Raw genomic sequence first — 22,930 nt, forward strand, 5'->3', positions numbered from 1 at the left:
CGCATACAAACCCCAAATATACTATCCATACAATTATACTGTCCATACACAGGAAAAATAAAACACAAATATACTATCCACACAACGTACGCGAACGAATATACACGCCCACACACACACCGCAGAGACAAGAAGAAAAACAAACCAACAATATGCTATCCACATAGAGGGAAGAAGAAAACAAAACCAAAATATTTTATTCACACAGAGGGAAGAGGGGGAAAAATATATCAACACAGAAGGGAGGGAGAACAAACCCCAAATATACTATCTATACATGGAAGAGGGAAAAAAAACCAAATCCCATATCTACTATCCACACAGAGGTGAGAAGTAAAAAAAGCAAACCCCATATCTACTCTCCACACAGAGGGAAGAAGAAAGATTAACCCAATATACACTATCCACAAAGAGGGAAGAAGAAAACTGTTATATACTATCCACACAGAGTGAAGAAATAACTCATTATAAATACTATCAAGACAGAGTGAAGACAATAACCCATTATATACTATCAACACAGAGTGAAGAAGAAAATGGTTTTTGAAAGCACCTAAGCCCTCACCTACAATGACCAACTCTACCAAACACCCAGACACAAACCCATTTAGCCCGTTATTCTATGGCGTCAGTGTGCGATTTTTAGAAGAAGAAAAAATCAAGACACAAAATGATGAATGAACAGACTGACTATTTTGCTACCCACCTGTATGCCTAAAGTGCGTGCGTAAAGGAAAACATCCATTCCATTTCAATTCTAACTAAAACATGACTCAGAGGGATAGAGAGAGGTGAAAGAGCGCATATTCATGCAGTGTCAATTAAAACAAAACACGCCATCCTTATTATAAAAAGTCAAGATCAAGAGACACTTATGTTTTCTTTCTGGTCTATTATCTTTTAGAAGTTAGTATGAAATTTCACATCAGTGCCAACGCATCTGCTCAAATTGTCAAATTTTCCATTTTCATCTCTTCACTGACACAAGTTCTTCTTCATCATCAATTTCTTCTTCTTCTTCTTCGTAACCCCTCTCCGCTTTCTCCTCTTCTTTCTGTTTCTTCTCTTTTCTCTTAGGACACTCTGAAGCCGAGCGTCCTTTCTCCTGACAATGATAACAGGTATCTTGACGTTTGTCTCTCTTTTGGACGAAGCAGGAGACAAATACCCATTTACCTTGCAGATATAGCAAACTTCATCAGCAATTACACAATTTCGTATGAATGTCATCAAATCAACGACCAGAAAGGGTAAGTTTTGTTGCCACTTTCGACTGTGAATTATGCTTTCGTTTGACTCTTAGCAAATATTCGACGAGCAGGTCGATCTGTGCTGACTCTAGCATCTTCCTTATCGTTTGAAAGTTCAATGAATACTCTGACTCTAAGACACGCTCCCTATATACAGGGACCTGCTGCGTAAGAAACCTAGTCAAATGAAATTTTGCAATAAGGTGAAACTATTTCATTGAGAAAGTAAGAGGCAAGGACGTGCCGTGTCGCCTCACACAAGGGCTAAAATATTAGTGTTAAAAAAACCCCGACTGAGAGATATCTCTATAAACCAAGATTATACAGAAACTTAAAACGCAAAAGGGATTCCCGGATGAGAGTCAACTTTCCAGAATCTTTGAGAAGTATTTACGTCTAAAAGCATGTAGCCCCAGCATGACCTTGACAAAAACCAATTATTTTACTCTAAGAATAAGATAAAAATAAAAAGTTGTTTAGGGGGCGCTCACCAGTTATTATGTACTTTTGAGAGAGTGACGTATGTAAGGTGAAGTTGTTTGCATTTAAAGCATGCACAATGGAGAGAATGTTGGCATACCTTTATGCTACATTAATATAATGTGGATGATATTTCTTTGGATATTGTACTTTTGGAAATTGTACATGATCTAAGCACACTGCTAACTAAAATGACTGCTCCCTTGTGCTAAAAAATCAGCCTGAATTAGTCTAAAGTACACTATCCATAGCAGCTATTAAAATAGGGAAAATGAATTTTGCCAGACTGAATGAATGAATTACCAAATATATAAAATGAAAAAAAAAGTTATCGGCTCTTTTTTTAATACAATTTACCTCTGAAGTTCAGGAAGTGAAAATGACCAAGTGGAGCTAGCACTTTTTTGAAAAGGTACACATCTGGAGTAAGGCCGAGCTGTATACTATATAACCCATATCACACCCATCAATCATACATCACAGTAAAGAGAATTAAAGGTTCTTTGAATTAAACCTAAGATATACAAGGTCTTTTTCAAATAGCCAGTATAACCAGTGAGGAAAGCCGGGGAAATTCTTTTTCTTTAAAATTCTAAACCTATGCAAAATACGAAACTGTAGAGCGCCACCGTACTTGTCTCGATGATCTCTGACTTAAGGTCGGGCACTAGGTCAGCTTTAGGTGTTTACAACTGGCGAGTAACGATCAAAAACTATTTTCTGAAAAAATATCGAGTTTCTAGTAAACAAAGCTGCATTATTTGACATATAATGATATTAAAAATAGATATTAAAACTTACAAACAATTAAATTAAATCAAATATAAATTTAATCGAATATAAATAACATTTCCCCCATAAAGAAAAAGAAAGATTTATATGATAAAGCTTTCTTTTTACCATACAGTAATTATACACGAGGTTAAAAAGAACTTTTATAAATTACACACTGTGTACATGAAATAATACATTATTATACACGGCAAAATAGTGCATCTGCTATTAAATTATCTTTTCCATGTGCCTGATTTCAATATCATATTCCTGTAACAACAAACTCTACCTTAGTAGTCTTTGATTTTTAGTTTTCATCTTGCCGATGAAATTCAGGCGATTGTGGTCATTAAACACAATAATCGAAGAAGGAGCTGAACTAATGTAAACTTGAAAATTTTGTAATGCCAATATCAAAGTCAAACATTCCTTCGCGATTGCTGAACAATTTCTTTGGTGCTTATTTAATTTCTTACAAAAATAGCACACTTATTTCGTCTTCTTGAATCAAACCTGCTCCAACCCCAACATCACTTGCATCAACAGACAATTTAAATGATTGGCTGAAATTTGGAGCTGTAAGAACTGGCGCGCTTTTAAGTATGGTTTTTAACTTGTCAAAAGCCTCCTGACATGTTTCAATCCAAAAGAACATGTTTTTCTTACTCAATAAATTTGTCAGGGGATCCGCAATAATAGAAAAATTGGAACAAAATTTCCGATAGTATCTAGCCATAACTAAAAATCGCATCAGTTGCTTTTTATTTATAGGCATAGCCTTGACGCTGAGATCGTGACCTTGACCTTAGCATCTATAGGTTTAACTTGTTCATGTCCCACGATATGGCCTGGAAAAGTTACACTAGCACAGCAGAACTCACTTTTGGATAAATTAATTGTCAAACTTGCATCAGCGAGTCCGTGAAAGAATTTACGAATTGTTGATAAATGTTCTTTCCACATGTCGTTGTAGATGATGACATCATCGATGTAAGCATCACAATTGTCTAGACCAGAGGTAATCATATTGATGAGACGTTGAAAAGTACTTGGCGACCCTTTCATCCCAAACGGCATTACTTTTATATTGATAAAATCCATCTGGAGTCACGAATGCAGAACTTTCCTTAGCTCTTTCCGTTAGTGTAATTTGCTTAAATCCTTTCAAATTTGGTGACATTTTTGGCATTTCCGATTTTATCAATACAGTCTCAATTCTTGGTAATGGAAATGAATGTTTTTGTCACACTATTCGTCTTCCTATAATCAGTGCACATATGGAAAGTTTTATCTGGTTTTAGAACAAGTATGCATGTTGAACTCTATTCACTTTTACTGGGCTCTATAAAATCATTCTCCAGCAAATACTGAATTTCTTTTTTCAAGTATTCCTGTTTGAGAAGGTTCATTCTGTAGGGGTGTTGTTTCATAGGTTTGGAATTCACGATCTCAGCGTCATGGAAAGTTTTCTCCGTTCTTGTAGAAACATCTCCAAATAAGTGCTCATTTTCAATTAATAACTGCTTAAGTTCATTTCTTTCTTGCAAATGTGAAAGTTTCTGGTCCAGATCTTTAATAATTTCTGAATTCCGAAGATATGTCACTCTAATGTCAGAAGAATCCAATGATATCCCTTCACTTAAATCTTCATTGAGTTGGACAGGTACAACTAAATTAATTGCATGTTTAACCTGGCTACCTCTTTCAATATACTTGTACTCCTATAATTTATTTAGATCCCAGGAGCACTAATACTATAATTTAACTCATTCATTTTCTTCTTAATTTTGTAAGGGCCGTAATATCTACTCTGAAAAAAAGTTTTGAAGACTCAGCAAGAGAGACAGAACTCTTTTATCAGACTCAAAAGTTCTCTCCATTGTAGTTCTGTCAAATCATAATTTCACTTTTGACTTGAACTGCTGAATGCCAAATTCAAGCATAATAGCCTGGACAGTTCCAGACCTAAAATTTGACCCTTGACCCGACTGAACAGATTTGGGAAGGGCAATTGGAGTAAAAAGAAAATTATCAAAGTTTTAATATTCCTCAAAGGAATTGCCTCTGGAAACCTTGTTGACGCACAAATAATGGTCAGCAGGTATTGGTTACCTGACTTGGTCTTAGGTAAGGGGCCAACACAATCTACCATAACTCTACTAAATGGTTCGTCAAAGGCAGGAATATGTTGTAGATGAGCCTTAGGTATCTTCTGATTGGGTTTTCCGACCATTTGACAAGTTTGACAAGATGTACAGTATTTACCAAAATCAGTTTTGATTTTCGGCCAATAAAAGTGTCACGATCTTGTGATAAGTCTTATTAATCCCTACATGACCAGCCAATGGAGTTTCATGGGCCAGACTAAGTATTTCCTGTCTGTAAGCTTTTGGTACTACAGTTTGATAGCTCACTGACCACTCATCACCAGCAGGTACATCAGGAGGTCTCCATTTTCTCATAAGAATTCCATTTCATTTTAACAGACAGGAAATTCAGTGGCTTCAGTTTCACTGATGGCCTTTTAAAACAGGAGATCTCAGGATCTTTTTCGTGTCCTCTAAAGGAATACTTTTCTTATCAACATCATTCTCAGGAGCTTTCTTTGCCTTAACTTTGGTAACTGCACAAGCTGGGAATAAATCAGGGAATTCTTTTCAATTGGATCGAATTTCTGATCCAAGCAAGGCTTGTCAGTTACAAGTGGATTATCCACAACCTTGTCTCCAGCTAGGTCGTTGCCTAGTAATACACGAATGCCCTCAACGGGTAAAACAGACACTACGTCGATTGTCACAAGTCTTGAGACTAAGTTGATGACAAATGTACATAATGGAGAGGAACATTCACAAAGCCGCACTCTACTTCCTGAATAAAAAAGCTCTCATTAGAGGAAGACTTCTCAGAAAAAGGCAAAGTATCTGACAATAAAAGACGCTGAGAAGCTCATGTGTCCCTTAAAATTTAAATAGGTATACGATTGGCCGAATCACCCACGAGTGATATAGAAACCTTCGATATGAATGGTTCATAATTCTCCATAATAAGATCAGAGTGGGGTTTATTAGACCCAGCAAATATATTGCTTTCAATACATGACCGTGACCTTGACCTCTTAGAAAAAAAAGTGCATTTGGAATAGGTCTGTCTTGATTCTGATGCCTATTTTTTAATTTGTAGCAATCAGAAATAACGTGTCCACCTGTTTAATGGTCGTACATGAAGAAAAGTGACTTTTTGTGCACGAATAATTTTCTGTTCTTTCAGTCACACTGGCTTTTACCTTTGACATCATTAGCAAAATGCTTCTTCCTTACTATAAGGGTAAGCCATCCACAAAGTTTGGTTCAGGTATGTGATATAAAATTTCTGCTAACGGTGTCAAAACAATGTTATTATTAAGTGACCTAGACTTTTCGACCCAACAATCGATATGGTTGCTCTATAGGGGGTCTCACGGTTGCAACGGAGTTACTGATCGTAGCGCCTAAAATTACCTCCCTTAGCTCTAATGCGCATGCCCACACAAAATTTCCAGTTCCGGATAGTTCACTGTTCTACACTTGGTTAGCGAAACATAAAGTTAACAAAGGAAGGAATCTTAGCTGTACTACAGATCATTATGGTTAAACCAATGAATCAGTTATATGTCAAACATCTTTTGTTCATACTAGGATAATAATTATAGACATTAAATTAGAAGATAATTAGAGTCAAGTGTCCATACTTAATTATATCAGATAATTAAATAATATTTACTTTCCATACTTAAATGATATCAAATAATTAAATTAAATACAATGTCCATACCTGATAATATAGATTCATTATCCATAATTTCAAATACATTTGTAGGAACATTTCACTTTGCTCTCCGATTTAAAACATTTATTGCACTTCTTTAGCTATATAACTTTAACGAAAACAATCTCAACAATTTGCATTCTTCATATGTTGATATATCCTTCTTTCTCAGTTACTTTCTCAAGGCTAATAGTTCGTTTATAACACGAGTTAAGAAAGTTATCACACAAGTTAGATAAGAAAATTATAACACGAATTCGATACGTCAGCTGATTTGTAATCCTGAATATTTTAAACCAGAAATTTAAATAAAAAAACCAGTATTTTAACGTATTCAGAGGAACTTAACAAAGCAATACTTACATTAGCTAGAGTGTAATAAATGCAGACGGAATATTTATTCATATTTGGGTGTAAATATCGTACAATATTCCGATTAAATAATATGCCCAATGACGTTTTTTTTTTTGTTTTTTGTTTTAATTTTGAAACATCAAGTATCGGACGGTACATGCAATAACTTTCAGCACGATTTTTCTTTGCTTATGCTGACACGTAATAACTCTCAAATTCTGATTGCCACCAGCAAATTCATCTAGAACAGCCTTCTTAAAATTAGTTTAATTCTGTTTAACTTTCCTTGCATCAAATATGTAAGTTTTAAAGATCCAATTATTTCACAGATTCCGTCCTATTACTTTGGTTCGCCTTTTAAATCAATATTGATCCACGTGACCGGATGTGAAATTGCAAACAGTATGATTTAAAAAAAAGAGACTGCTTGTAAGAACATGCTCTACAAGTCAATAATAAATGGATACTCACAAATATTCATATTTGTTGTCTTTATCTATCAGTCACTCTTTCTATCTTAGCATCATTTTATACTCGTTTTTAACCAGAAGTATGTTTATGTAATGTACGTATGCGAACACACATTCATTCGAGGATATACATACCCATGCACCAGATGAAATGAGACAGACATACATACAGACAGTCAGGCAGATAGGTGAGAGCCAAACATGTCCTTTACATGCATAGTGTGTCTAACATCGATATTTCTCCAAATTGTATACTCTAAAATTTCCAACCGTTCAAGGAAATAAAATTAAAATAATCATCAAGGAGACTCGTACGTGCGCCTGTCTGTTCAAGCGTGGTTGACATTTGTGCATTTTGAAAAAGCTCAAGTTATTTCATGAAAAATATAATGAACATTAATAGAAAAGCAATAGTCTAAATGAATAATAAAAGAACCCAAAGAAGCTAGAAATTCTTTTCTCGTTGTCGTTCAACCTCCATTTACTGTTATGATTGAAGCTGTAAAAAAATAATCATATTTTCATTATTCTTCAAGCGAGATAAATTGCAAGAACTTTTTACGCAGCGATACACTTACGCACAATCAAATAATACAAACTAGAGCATAAGGTAGTAATGGAAAGATAACGAAGTTCTCAAATGGGCAGAGCATATTTATTTGAAAGCTGGGAGCAGCGCAAGTTAGTGAGAGAAAAAAAAGATGTAAAAACAATTGATCAAATATTGATAGAATTTCTTTTTAAGATAGTGAGATATCAATCCTGCTTGCATAATGTGAGCGGTCTGTCACATTTTCTTGATCTACATCTGCCATCTTAATTGATTGAACTATCCGGAAGTGAGTTGCACCTTGATGCCCTCTGGTGTTTTCAAGGGGAGATACTAACCGTGAAACCCCCTATACCGTAAGTTCAAGCTATGCACAAAGCTTGGTAACTGTAAATGCTGGAGAATTAAAGTTACTTTGCAGAAATGATTTATAGTCTTTCAGTCACAGTGACCCTGGCCTTAGGCTTTTTGGCATTGACATCGATATATTTCTTACTTGCCCCAAATGCAAATCATCCACAAAATTTGGTAACTGTAGGTGTGGAGAACTAGGGCTATTTTGCAAAAGCTTTTGTTTATTTCAGGCACTGACCATGACCTTTGATCTAAAAATATAATTCTATATTACTTAAAACGCAAACTAACCATAAAGGTTAACAACTAATGATGATTGAAAATTCTAGTTACTGTGTGGAAACTAGTTTTCTTGATTCCGTCAGTGACCTTGAGATTTGAGTCTGTGACCATGAAATCCAATGCAAACTATCAAAAAAGTTTAATAATTGTAGATGGAAGACAACTTTTGTTATTTTGGGGAAGCTGGTGAAAAACGAAATTGGCAATTAACAGACGGATTGGCTGACATCATATCATAATACACGCTGAATAATAGTATGTGTATAAAATGTAAAAATATATTCAATGAATGAGTTTCAGCCGTAGGAAAGGTTTCCAATGCTATTCAATGACCTTTGTTAATGTTTCAAAACCTGTCTCCTGTATCAAAGAACTATTATCAATGTTTCATTAAATGTACTCAACCTGCTTTTCTTCACAATTTATTCAATTGCACATTCTTCTACAGATCCAGAAAGTCTTAACGGTGTTAGTTGAATGGTCTTCAGTATTTGTATGTCCCGAACCTTAGTAGTCTAAGAATAAATAAGAAATTTTAAAGTAAATTATGTTTCTCTGAAAGTACTTACCCAATCAGATTAACGTTAGGAATTATTAATGCTGCCTACAGAATCCATACACTAGAAAATAATCGAGCTCTCGCATCGACTTGAAGTCTCTCTGTCTACAGAAAAAGGGAAGTAACTCTACCCCACTAGGTGGCACTCCGTATACCTATATCGTTAGTTAACTTGAGCGCTCACATCGCGGGAAAGTTTGGAAGGGATGCATATAAATGAGATTGGGTTAAGTATTTTCGGAGAAACATAATTTACCATAAAATTTCCTTTCTCCGTCAAGCCCAATCAAATTAACTTCAGGAGAATAGGTTAAGATGAGGAGGAAATACTAAGCATCCAACCTCTGCCTAAAGCAGGGGTCTCAAACTCAAACCACCCTGAGGGCCGCATGAGACCATTTTCGATGGCCCAAGGGCTGCACCACCTTTGCTATCTCTCATGACACCTTGCGATGCCAAACATTTTGCGGGTCACATGATACGGCTTGGCGGGCCGCGTGTTTGGGACACCTGGCCTCAAGTAACCTGTAGAGTCAAGCGAATTCTCTATTTTTAAGTTTTAAGGGACAGACTCTCGTAAGGATAGTTGACACAACCCAATGCGAGTGTATATACACGTGCAAGGAGCTACCTTGTGGGCTCCCGCACTTGACAAATAAATACAAACAAAAGGTTTTCTCAGACGAATCCACCAAAAGTTGACAGGTCCTACTGATAATGCGGTTGCGTCACGAGATAATCAGGTGACTGTCTGGGAAGCAACCAAAAGAAACAACGAGATTTAAATCTTTGTTTCTGAGGGCATGATACGCAAAAAGTACAAAATGTATGCTGAGAATGCCAACAAACTGATTCCATTATATCTTTAACTGAGACATTGTTTTGAAGGGCATGGCTTGTTTCTTGAGCCAAAATCCTCATCAGACGTATCTGTTCCTGTGTGAATCAGAGTATGCGGATTGGATGACTCCATTTAGCTAGGCCGATGACGCTTGTTGGGTTATATCCTGTTTCTCTGGTTTTAGTAGGAGGAAAAGCCTCTGGTTCCCGGACCAGGAATTCGTGCCTTTCAGGTAGCACGTATTGGGTCATGTAACCTTGCCTCTCTTGAAGGAGCGATCGACGAGAAGAGCCGCAAAATTCTTTTCTGGTAACTAAGTAGACGGGAGCATGTTCTTACCGATGAAACCCCGTTTTCATTCAGACGAGTAAACAGTCAGAACGAACCTGTAGGTAGTTCGAATCCGCGGACAAAGCATGGAACTCGCTAACTCTGGATGCCGTAGCCAATGATGCCATGAAGCATATTTTGTTATGATAGTCACTCCAGCGAGACAGTGGACAATAGTTAGAACTTAAGAGTTGAGCCATGGCAAGACCCACGCTAGAATCCAATTCGGGATCACGGTCAGCGAGTGAGGTCCGTATATATCAGTTAGTTTGCATGTCCGGAAAATCTTTGTTATGACTTATTTCAAGCCGCTCATGATATCTGAATGTGTCAGAAATCATGCGGAGATATCTCTTAATTGATATCAGTGCTAGCTTCTTAAATTCAAAGATAATGAGATAATGGTGTAAAGTATCTTGTTCACTGGAGCTGCATTGGGCACTTTTTTTCTTGCCCTTTAGTTTGTTTTAAAAAAAAATTTAAAAAAATAACATTGGTGCATAGAAACACCGGAACGCACCGAAACGCCGGAACGCAATAGAAACACCGAAACGCAATATCGTATATACCATAACTGGAAATCGTGAAATTTGCGACATTTTTAAAAAAAAGAAATTAACAGTTACTATTAATAGTGTCTAATACAATTATACAATTTTTACATAAGTTGAAGTTTAATGCTTAATCTATTACTAATAAATACATATTAGTAAAGATTTATTAATAATGCCGAGATGAATGAACTTCGTGAAAAATCAGCAATTTAAATAGCCGTACAGTGTAAGTGTAACTATCAAGAACTATCAATAATTATTTTAATGATCTAAATACAAAGATACATGCAAAAATGGCATGTCAAATCATTTCCGTATTTATTTTGGAATTTACATCACAGCAAATTTGTTTAGCATGTGATTCTGAGCAGTTACATTTTCTACATCGAGTGGTCAATGCTAATAACAATAAGAAAAAAGTACACGCAGTTCTCCTTTTATGACAGCTTTTCTTTAATACCCATATTTATTCACTTCTTCGCGATTTTCGCGAATGTTTTCTTTTTGGACAAGTGCGTGCACATGTGAAAACCGGAGAAAAGAACTACATGTACCATGTTTTCAACTCATCCCTTCTTGAATTACAGAACAGTGGTAGATGCAAAAGTAAGTTTATACTTACCATTAACTCGATTCAACTTTAGGAATCCTGCTCCATGCAAGAATTAGACATTGTCTTCTTTATTGCACATACATTGTATACATGCGACTATTTTCAAAATAGGTAAACTATGCGGCACACACGTCAACGCCGAAATATGATTGGCTCAAAAGGCTATACTTTTTATCACATGAGCTCGGACTTGTCTCAGAGTAAAAATCTGCGAAAATCGTACGTTTCGGAGCCCGTAACTTCAGTTTGGTACAACGCAGAAAAGTTAAGAATGGCTTGATGAATAGAAAAATATATCAGGAGTAAAACAAGCCATATAGTATGGTCGTGTGCCTTTAAAAACGGAAATAGCAGAAGGAAATCTAGGGTCATGGGTGGAACGAAGTATTTGGAAGTTCTGTACCTTTTCTCTTATATATTATGATAGAGAGGGTCCTATGTCAGAACGGGTCATGGGGGTAATCTAAGGTAATTTTGTCACTGTGATTTTTTTCCTTTAAATTTTCGTTTGTTTTTTTTTTCCCTCTCAACATCAAGCTTGCGTCGAGCACATGTGTCTGGATGTAGCTGAGTATTTCCTAATGTTAATGTAATTGGGTAATGTATTTGATGGAGAAATAATTATTATCAGGACAAGGAACAAAAGACAGAATCCACATGTGCAGTGGAAAACTTTGTCCTACAGTAAATTATAGTTCACCAATGGCAACAATGTATATTTTGGACTATTAGGAATACATCTTAATGATACAATTTGCTATGAATGTCAATTTTTCTTGTGGTTTCATACAACACCGTGAAAGTACACCTGTCTTGGTTAACATAGCAACAATTTCCTGACAATTACAACTGCCATTTCACTGGCCGCATTTACGAAGATTTCTTATCAGCAGTGTCTTAGAAAACTTGCATCACCATCAAAATAAAATTGATAATGATATTAATCCAAGTTTTGCTTGTTTTTTCTGTGAATTTTACTACTGCATTAATGTGTACATAAATTCTGCCAGCAAACATGGTACATACTACATCATGCAAAGACATGCCACATGGAAATACTGTGGTTTACCACAAGTGATGCGCATAATAACTTAAAGGACTGACCACTCAAACATTGCCTGATGCACCCAACTCCAACAGACAGATGAACACCACAGGCAGATGCATAAATTATTCTGTATTTCTTGTTACCCACCCCATTTCCCTTTTCGAAATTTACTAAAGGGAATGCTTAAAGAGGTCCTTACCCAAGTGCAGCCTACTTATATAAAGTTTGATTAGAACAGTCATTGGAAATTTTCATAACAAGTGAAACACCAAAATACGACCTTTCTTTGCAATGAAATTTTCCATCAAATCAAAGTCAGGTCCCTATATAATAAACTTTACTCAACTGGAAATCTTATTTTAAAAAAGCCTGACAATTATGGCTGCATTTATATATTTTGAGAAGATTTTAAAGATATTACTTGTGGGTTTTAAAGAGAAGTCGATGAAAATCTTTTTGTGAAGACTGGTTCTTTTTAATTAAAGCAATCAAAGTGAAAAACTTCAGCTGGACAGTTGGAACACTGGACAATGGCATCACTTTTTTTTCCCTAACCCCTTACACAATATTAGTTCTCTCGCTACAACTGTACAGTACTCAATCTTTGCTGTTGAGGAGTACTTGTACAGTGTGCCTTTAAGGCGAGCGGGAGCTGCAATTGTTCCAGTCCTCTACAGATCTGGGAAAGAATAACATTTGTACAGATACAGTCACCATGGTAAAAACATGATATTAAAGTGCATGCATTTTTTTGTTTATGTCTACAATGAAACTTTGTACACGAATCATCATAAGTCACCAACAGGTTATTACTATCTTGTGATGTAGCATCAGTATTCATTCTCTAAATTTGGTTTGCATGTGTGATCCAGTTCAGCTCTGCTGAAATATTTCTAGTTCACTTCTTAACTGGAAGGGCACTTAGGCATCACGGAGAGTGATATATCAGTTTTAAAAATAACTTGTGCTTGGCTATAGGGAACAAGAAAAAAACATGACTAAAGGCAGCTGTGAGTTGAATGAGTTTGATTTATTGAAATAGTCTCTACAGCAAGGCTCTCACCCACATTAATTATATATAATAAATCAATGGCCGTATTGAAGCAAAAGAAAAATAATGATATGACGTGAACAAATTGATCAGCATATAAAAATGATATCAGAATATTAGTCCAAAAATAAATGTTCCCTTTACACAAAATATGAGATACATAAAGCTACTGTTATAGTCAATGCATTCTGCCTGGATATTATGTAACCATGCTACAGCATATAAATATTAGCTTTAAACATTAAGTAGATGCAAATTTAGCTGTGCAAATTAGTTCAGCTTGAGACTAAACTAAGCTACTAAAAATGATTCTGTTCATGTCCTAAATGTCCTTCTTGAAAAAATAACTAAAGTCAAAAGTAATAATTTAGTCTGACATTAACATGACTAAATTGGAGTCTTTCAATTTAATGGCAAAAAAAGAAAACTGGTAAATGCTTACTAATGTCATCTACATAAACTTACTACAGTTAATGAGGTGGGGTATGATACTGATACTAATGCTTACAGTATCAGTAAACTACTAGAATTTATCACCGACTGAATTTTATGTAATAGATACCTTTCAAATCAACATAGTTTTTTCTTCTTTTCTTTTTAATAGAAGATACATGATGACTGACAACTATTCAAATTTCATGAGGTTCAATACAGATTTAAAAATAGGTTTGTGAACATTTTAACTTGTCATAACATCATCAACTGACCATTTAAGTTGAAGGATATACAGAAGACAAAATTTTTGGAATGACCAATAGTGAAAACTGTTATTCAATATATCTCATGCGACTTACTAAATTATGCTCTCCATTGTTTTCATAATCTGAAAAATGACCCTTAATGAATTATTTTATCCCAGCTTTAAGAAATGCACCAGCAGCTCTGGGTCTAAGCAGCTTTTTAGGAGTAATCAGAAGAACAAACAACAATGATCATACCCCAATCTGCTAGCACATTATATGATGGCAGATCATGGTTTATATTTTGGCAGTTGTTTGGAAGATAATTATGACTGTATATACCACAGAAGATGCAACTATTCTACCCGAGGGGGAAGGATACATGACAGCTGTGTACAAGACTTTGCTGGAGTATGAAAAAGTACTCTGGAATGTTTAGCATGAAATATCTTTAGTCTCAAAAGTCAAGAGTGAAATATTGTTACTCGAAGCATGTCTCTGCACTCTTTATAGATGCTAATTATCTACTTGTCAGTTACAAATGTAATTAGAAATCATTTTTCTATGTAATATATTTACATATAATATCAACAAGTTCTGTAAGAAAAAAATTATATACGTCTTGCTTTGTTATGATACATGCAATAGCAGTGAAAAACTGGAACATGTGAAAGTAAAGGTTTGTGACAGAAATCAAGGATCTTGCCAAATAACAAGGTTTTAAGTTAGTATCAAGGGTTTAATTGTCACCATATATATATATATATATTCAACAGATTTTTGATATTGGAGATTGATACAGGATGACTGGCAACAAGTCGAACATCATTTATAGTTAAACCTAATAGAACAGACCATGAGGGGTGGGGTGGATTTAATGCTCATTTGATATATTTCTAAGATGCACAAGTCTTAACACAGAAAGTCAGGAAACCCTTAGTTACAGATACCATTAACTAGTGCATTTATACATTGATTTTAAACCATTTCTAGGCATAGTACATTGGTTAAAACACAACTGGAAACTTCAGGAAGTACCTGGAAGCAATATTAATATAGCACATAACATAAATGTTTGTTAATTATCATTGCAACAGTAAACAGCTATTATAATGGAAAAAGCATTTAGCAGGTGGAAATATTACCTAATAAATATCTAGTACTTGTACTAATGTGTAAATACATATCTTTGACATAAAACTGGCTAAAACCAGTCAAAAATCAACTGGTAAACATGCATACAGTTACACCAGTTCCATTACTTTTATCATAAAAAAGTGGGTTCGTTTTTAATAATGGCACTTTTAACATCATTTGGCTACAACATGCTGAGGAAATGGAAGCTATGTGCCTTCCTCAGGACATGCCAAGGCACATGACCTGGCTGGCCTGGGCAGGAATCGAACCCATAAAATAGAAATCACTAGAATCCTAGTCTGAACTATCATGCTCTCTTAGAATACAATGTACACATCACCAAAGTTCATTAAGATTTCATTATCATGGGTTTTAATTAATTAGCTTAGAAGAAAGGGAGTCAATTATCCATTAAACACTATTGAACAGAAAAAGATTCCAAATTAAAGTTCCTGTCTAACAGTCTGTATGTATCTGGTTGGAGAGGCAGTTTACAGTAGTTTAAGGCATTCAGACAAACAAGTTTCACATTATTTAATCTCACCAATATGGAAAATCTTCTCTCTACTGGATGCTGTAGTATTACAAAGGTACTTTTTCATCTTAACTCCTTAACTCCTGGTGCCACATATATGCATCAGAAGGTAATACCCTACTTCTGAGCTCTGTAGTGTCGAGGTCATTTTAGATACCCCATAGTGGGTAGTTTTTACAGAAAATATACAACAGATGTAGCTCTACAATGATAATAAATAATCTTGACTTACTACTTGCAAAACAAAATACAGGAGGAAAAACATTTTTTGAGGCCCAGGTTTTTTTACACCAAAAAATCTGCCTGTTCACGAAATCGGAACTTGTGTTCGGACTTTAGACTTTTTTTGGACTGAGATCTATGGCAGACTAATCTGAACTGCAAACATACAAGTGAACCTCTGCAAAAAGTAGAAGTTGGGGATCTGAAGTAAAAAGTGGCCAGGACATAAAAATGATGGGTCCAAAATGGAGAAGAACTTTTTTCTTCTTCAAAAACCCTCACAAAACACAAACAACCAAAACAACTCCAACTTTTACCCTTCTGCACATGCATGAGCGAAATAGCCAATGAAAAATGATGTTTCTAACAGAACTAGGCATCAGACTAAACGAAAATCTTTTGGAAGCAGATATATTTGATTGTATTTAGAAATAGCCCACTAAATGCCTTTCCTATTCCCATTTCTGGTGAAAATGACAAAAATCTCCAGGGGTTAAGAAGTTAAATCACTTCTTATTTTTTTCAGGATTATTTGGGTCTTCATATCAAAAGACAGATTCACATGACCAAAAAAAAAGACAGAATCTTGCATGTGGCATCATAATAGATGAGTTCCAAAACATGTACTGTATAGTGGAAAGTTTATGTTGTGGATATATATCAGCAATTTAACAGATGGAAAATAAATCCCATTAAAAAATTTACCACCTTAACTTAAAATATTTTCTCTAGACCTGTGGTCACAAATACACAGCTGCCACAAATCTGTCAACTGGTTTGGAAAAAAGGAGCATCAGAATTTACATTATGAAAAATATTTGCTATCTGATAATCAAAGAAGATACAACAAATGAGGCAAGATTATAGTGTAGCTTAATGGAAAGCAGGCAAAGCACCCAGTCATCCATGACCATTATGAGAAGAATGACTGATCCACCATAACAGGAATAGAAATATTCAGACACTATTTCCAAAAAGAAAAAGAAGCCGGTCTAAAGCACACAAACAATAGTGTAAAAAATAAAAATTGAATAGCTACATGTTCGACAATTAAGTTGGTCCCTAGTTCCTTTTGGGTAAAAAGAAAATAAACCTGCTTAAACACGAGCCAAACTTGTGTCAATAATAATAATAATATGCCAAGTTTCAAAAGAAGAACTGAGGCAATGCAAAACCATGCTAATATCAGCGTTTAAACAGAATTTAAACTGTGTAAAGACCAATCAAATAAATATCTAAATAAATAAGATTTCTGCTGATTCACTAATTTATTAGTGAAATCAGACATTATTTCACTTTAGCTTTATTACATATTCTTTCCCATTGCACCTCTTTACACATAGTACCCTTTTTTTCCCCTTTCTTTATTTGTTTTACTTTCCATATACAATGGTGACCATATATACATATGTCAACATATGATGTTCAATTGGTTAGTTTAAACTGTCTGATGTCCTTTTAAAGACTTCTGAACATCTGGCATATATGTTTGGTTTGTGATGGAAAAAATACTGCAAACTATTTATGGGTCGACTTCAACAAGTGTGTCAGAAATGCACAAGCAGGTTCATTGCAAACTACTGTTTAATCAAGAAATTAAGTTACAAAAAGATAACAAGCTCAAAAAATATAAGTCCTAATACATGTGATAGAACTGGTTGAGAACTGGCTAAAAATGGAATAGAATAGTCGAGTGAGAAAGAAAGAAAAAAATGCGCAATTATATGTATATAATATATGCCAACCATTAATATGTAGAATTTAATACTTAATTATCTTGCTACAAGTGCGATTATGGAAAATATACCAAAAAAAATTAATATATACTTATGTGTTGATCCCAATACAAAATGAAGGACCATTATTTCACATCAATTTATCACAAGCTGCAAGTCCATCACGATGTTACATTTTCATGTCTCCGACCAAGTGAGAGCTAATGGAAGATCCTTTAGTTTGTGCAGGGTGTTTATTTTTTTAACATGAATGCTTGTACAAAAGATTGGAAAAATCAACTAGATAATTCCATGTCATGGGCCTTAGATGCATTATTTAAATCTAGGATGCAGAACTTTCTGCTTGGTTTTCATCACCACTGGCATCTTCTTCCAGACTTACATCACCACCTGCTGTGCTGCTTCTTATTGATGATAACATGGAACGTGAAGCACTAGTTCTACCAGCTGATGGTCTGAAAATATGCATACAAAGTCATTTTACTGGCTGCATAACAACAAAATCATATTACATAGCTAATTACCCTAACCCCAAAACCTGCTATAATTTTCCACAGGTGTTTGAAACCAGTGCAAAATTATCCCACAAAAGATATAACCTGGACTTCATCAACAGAAATTATTTATCGACAACATTTTGGATCCATTCCAGCAATCTGACTGAATGCTCGACTTGAGTCGGATCTATTATACTGTTGTGGTTGCACCATTTTTCAGCACATGATAGACTATATATGGCACCCTGGATAGAAGAATAATCCAGGATAATGCTGGAGAGAATCAAAGACCCATGGAAGCTACTGGCAGGCTTTCTCACATAAAAAAGTTGGCCAAACCTGGAGACTTGAACCCATGCAGACAGAGGTGAGAGGTCAATTATCTATAAAGACAAGAAACTTCGACCACTTGGCCACTGGGTTAAGTTTAGACAGCAAACCTGAAGGCGACCAGAAACCAATGGAAATATAGAATAATAATAAAAGCACTATAGAAGAAAACCTTATTCTAAAGTGTCATCTGTGACCATAATGCCAATATTTAAATATTGGCATATCTTCTATGTGCTGAATTTCCATGACTTTATGTGCAAAATTTCCATGCCTATTTGGTTACTTTGTGATATGATGTCACAGCCATGACTCCAGCATCCAAACTGGCAGTTGCCAGAGTAAAAGACAATACTGTTTTGCGTTGCTTATGGGTGTAATAGCACAGTAAGAAAAGGCTGTGGACATTTTTTTCTTTTCCAAAAGATAAAGGCATAAAGAAAGTATGGATACATTATTACAAGCGAGTCGATTTCAAAGCAACACCATACAGCACTCTGTGCTCATTACATTTCTCAAAGTAATGCTACATGAGGGATCCTGAAAAATTTGCAGCTCTAGGATACGCAAATGCTAGGCCTAGACTAGAAGTTGGCGCTGTTCCATACATACTCTTGGATATTTTCAATCCTGGGAAAGGTATTAAATATGTGAATTATGAAAATAGACCGAGGGCCAAGTAAATGACCATAAAATGCAACAATCAATTCACAGATCTTTTATCTACACCAGCAGTGCTAAAAAAAATCTGATAGCTTGACACCCAGGGCCCCTCTAATTTTAGTTCGGGCCCACCCTGTATTCAAAGTGAGGTGCCCGTTGGGCTTGTCGAAAAATTCTTTGCCTGAGGAAACTATGATCTTTGATCTCGCTGCTGAAATGAGTAAATGTATTTTCAAGATGATGACATACATGCCTTAACGCGGCACAATCTAAATCAAATCACCAATGTCCTAGGTGAAATTGAGATCTGATTTTAATCAAATGGAAGCTTTGGTAAAAAAAAGATTCTAAACCCTGATATGGTTGTGTTTTGAGAAAACACAATTTTCAGTAATCTTTAAAAAAAAAAAAAATTATTTATAAAAAAAAAATTTCAATCTATGCCCATTACAAGTAGTATGTATAAACGGTAATCTGTAATGATTGGAACTGATATAATACCATCCCTTGGGCAGTTTAAATAGCAGTAATAAAAAGAAAAGATGTCAGGTATAAAATCAAAGTTTCACATTATCTGACTGACAATAGAATTTTTGGGGGAGGCGACTATTGACCCCACCCCCTTGCCCCAATGTGCGAGTGCCCATGGGACATGCTATTTCTCCTTGTGATATGCCTTATTATCCCCCAGGACAAGCCCCTTTTTTCATATTGTGGTCAGCTGTGGCTAAACTGCAAAAAAGCATAAGTTTTTACTTAAGTAAACAAGTAATAAAGCCAGTATGACTAATTAACAGTTAATCCTTATCTTTGCATTTATCTTGTGAAAAGGACTGCTTTTTGGACATACTTCAATGAAACCATGTTCGAGAGTGTGTGTATGTAAGCCCCTGCAACTGATTGGCAAATAAGCGATGACTTATTTTGTTGTAACTAACGATGCCTAGGACTTCATTTTAAAAGTTCAAATCTGCAGTCGCAAGTTGCCATACATGTGGCAACTGTTTTTCCCACATTTTATATCCCACCTTATTTCCTTAGGTTTAAGTCTTAAGGCATGTAACACTGTTTACTGAATAAAATATTTATTCTGAATTAGTTCTTTGGGGGCACATATACTGAATGGTATATTTTGTTTTATTTCTTCTTTTAATTTAATGTTTGTGTGTGAGTGTGTGATTAGGATTTTTAATGTAGCTTTAACAATTTTTAAAAAAATTTCAGTCATATCACTATGATGTCTGCAGTGTGGCAGTTTAGTGATGTCTAGTACTGGGGCATCATGCTGCAGACATGTAGCATGATGTCCCACCCAGTCACATTATCCTGACACCAGGCCGACCAGTCCTAACATTAACCTCTTAATGCTGAGCACCTAGTGAGTCAGCTGTTAGTACCATCTTTGGTATGACTCAGCCAGGGTTCGAACCCATGACCTCCTGTATCCAAGGCGGATGCTCTAACCACTAGGCCGCTGGAGCGCCTCATCTGCAGTATGAAATATGGATTTGTGACTAAACCCATAAGAAGGAGCATATTTATGCAAGGCTGCCACAAGGGGTAGATGACAAGTGGAACTGCCTGGGGAGGTGCTATGTTGCTGAGCATGTTCTTTTTATAAATAAATGCCACCCACTTGCATTACAGTGCTACTTGATCTTTTTTCATAACTTTTGCAATGGCCTAAAAACCCATTCAGTGGGTGCTCCATGCAAGGCATTTTTAAGCTCTGTGGTGACAATGTGCAGGTCATGTCAGTTGGGCAAGCAGCATTATAATGACAGTATTGGCATTTTGTGTTGACCCCCAACAAGAAACTGCTACCTATTCCTTCACCAACTCCACGGTTGCAATGATATCACAGTGCAGGGCACACACCATAGTAGAACCAGAGAATGTTAATGCAGCTGACATTTTGGTATAGATGTTGTCCATGGACAGTCAAGTCCATAGAAACAAATCCTAGTAAGTACTTACTTCATCATTATTATGGTTTATTTTATTGATCACATATGAGAACTTGTATTGAACAAATAAAAGAATATTTTGTTTTCTAAGTGAAAGTCCTATGGTATTTTGAGCATGGTCTTTGCACTTTGAGAAGTAAATATTTCTTTACTGACTTTAAATATTTCCGTTTCAAAGATTATTTTTTTTGTTGAAAGAGAAATTTTTTGTAATCCTTTTGAAATTATGTTAAGAAAGTTTAAAGAATTCATGACATTATCAGAAAGGAATTATTTTTGAAGTTTCATTTCTTGGGTGTTAAAAATTTAATTGCATTCAATTAGTAATAAATAATGAAATAAATCTGTACATGATTTAAATTATAATTTATAATAATTTGAGTTCTGCACCATTCTTTTGCCAAAGAGAGCCAGGGTTATGAAATTTTGGGGTAATTTAATTTTAAAATTTTAGTTATCACTGAGCAAAGGATATACAAGAATACAATATAAATTATATTAAATTATTTAAGAAATCTGATGTAATCAGTAAAAGTTTAAAGCTGTAATTTAAATTGAGAGTATTGCAATAAATTTTGTCAAGTAGTCTCAACAACTGTTGCTCAGTTTATTTAAATTGAATGTTTGCATCATTCAGACTTTTCTTGTTTTGTAAAATATTTTCAGAATTTCATGCATGAACTACAAGACAAGCATGTCACATAAGAAGCTTTCTGGGACACGAAATAGAAAGCACAAGACTGACCATGAGGTAATGTTGCAGAAAGGCACGACCTTTCTGGGAAAATATTTTTGGCTTGGGGAACAATTATGTTGTACAAGTACAATTACTTCTAACTGTCCCAATATTAGTGTAGAAGAAATAAAAGAAGTTGAAGATTGGCTTGAGAAACATTATTGTGAATCATCTGCAGTTAATGAAGGCCATGGCAATGAATTTCACAGACAGCTTCATGCCAGTTCTCGTACTGGTGGAGAGGGCTTGGAGCTTCATCTCACACCTCTAAATGCAAATAAGGAGGTCAAGAATGATAAGCACACTATCCATACATCAGATCCTGCCTTGTGGCCAGCGGTCAAATTCTGTGCATAAAGATTTTAATTTTAGAAGGGACTGGTAAAATTGATGCTGATACCATCTTTCCTGTGCATGACAAGAAGCTAATCAGGCATTGTCTTGTTTATTCTGTATCTGCTGTCAACGTGTTCTGTTTCTGTTGTAAACTTTCTGACAAAAGAATTATAAATCACTCCTTGTGCAAGCCAGTCATAACAACTGGAAACACACAGCAGACTATTTAATGCAAGATGAAAGATTACAAAGTCATTTTAAGGCTTATCTGAATAGCTGGCTCAACCTTGACAAATGTATTGATACTCAACACCAGCAAACTATTGCACTGGAAATGGAACACAGGAAAAATATCTTATTGCTATTAATCTGTTTCTGTCTGCAAGAAACATGGCATCTTGTGGCTCTTCTAAGTTCTTCAGAGAATACATGGGGAATTTTCCTGGGCTGGTTTGATGATGTAATGCATGAGCACATATGTTGTGCCATTGCAAGTGAAAAAAGCACCCACTCTGCCCATTACACTAGCCAGAAATCTCAATAAATTCTTTATTCTTATGAGCATACAATTTCTTGAAGACATATTGATATGGCTGAACAAAGCCAAAAATTATGCCATAATACTTGATGGTACAATGGATAAGTCACAATGAACAGATATCATTTACTGTGATATTTATGGATGAGGATGGTAGTGTCACTGGTGTTAAGGAACTCTTCATGGATTCAAGAATGTGACCTAGTCCAATGGTAAAGCCAAAACCCAAAAAATAACAG

The 22,930-nt window shown here is 35.4% G+C and overlaps 1 protein-coding gene across 7 annotated transcripts in view; it reads right to left on the minus strand.

Annotated features, from left to right (window-relative positions):
• Positions 1-22,930, minus strand: part of LOC149803270 (uncharacterized) — a 350,601-nt gene that overhangs the window by 26,252 nt on the left and 301,419 nt on the right. For 3 of the 7 annotated variants that reach the window (XM_089952930.1, XM_089952929.1, XM_089952928.1), the window contains one exon: positions 13,275-18,079. The exons of 2 other annotated variants lie outside the window; for them this stretch is intronic. In XM_089952930.1, coding sequence (XP_089809056.1) covers positions 17,947-18,079 — 133 coding nt within the window. In that variant the 3' untranslated portion in view covers positions 13,275-17,946. Of the gene's footprint in view, positions 1-13,274; positions 18,080-22,930 lie in introns of those variants that run through there. 2 more of the 7 variants (XM_089952931.1, XM_089952934.1) reach the window with 2 other exon arrangements.

This window comes from Sinohyriopsis cumingii, chromosome 3, assembly GCF_028554795.1.
Source record: "Sinohyriopsis cumingii isolate HCF-2022 chromosome 3, ASM2855479v2, whole genome shotgun sequence".
NCBI lineage: Eukaryota > Metazoa > Mollusca > Bivalvia > Unionida > Unionidae > Sinohyriopsis > Sinohyriopsis cumingii.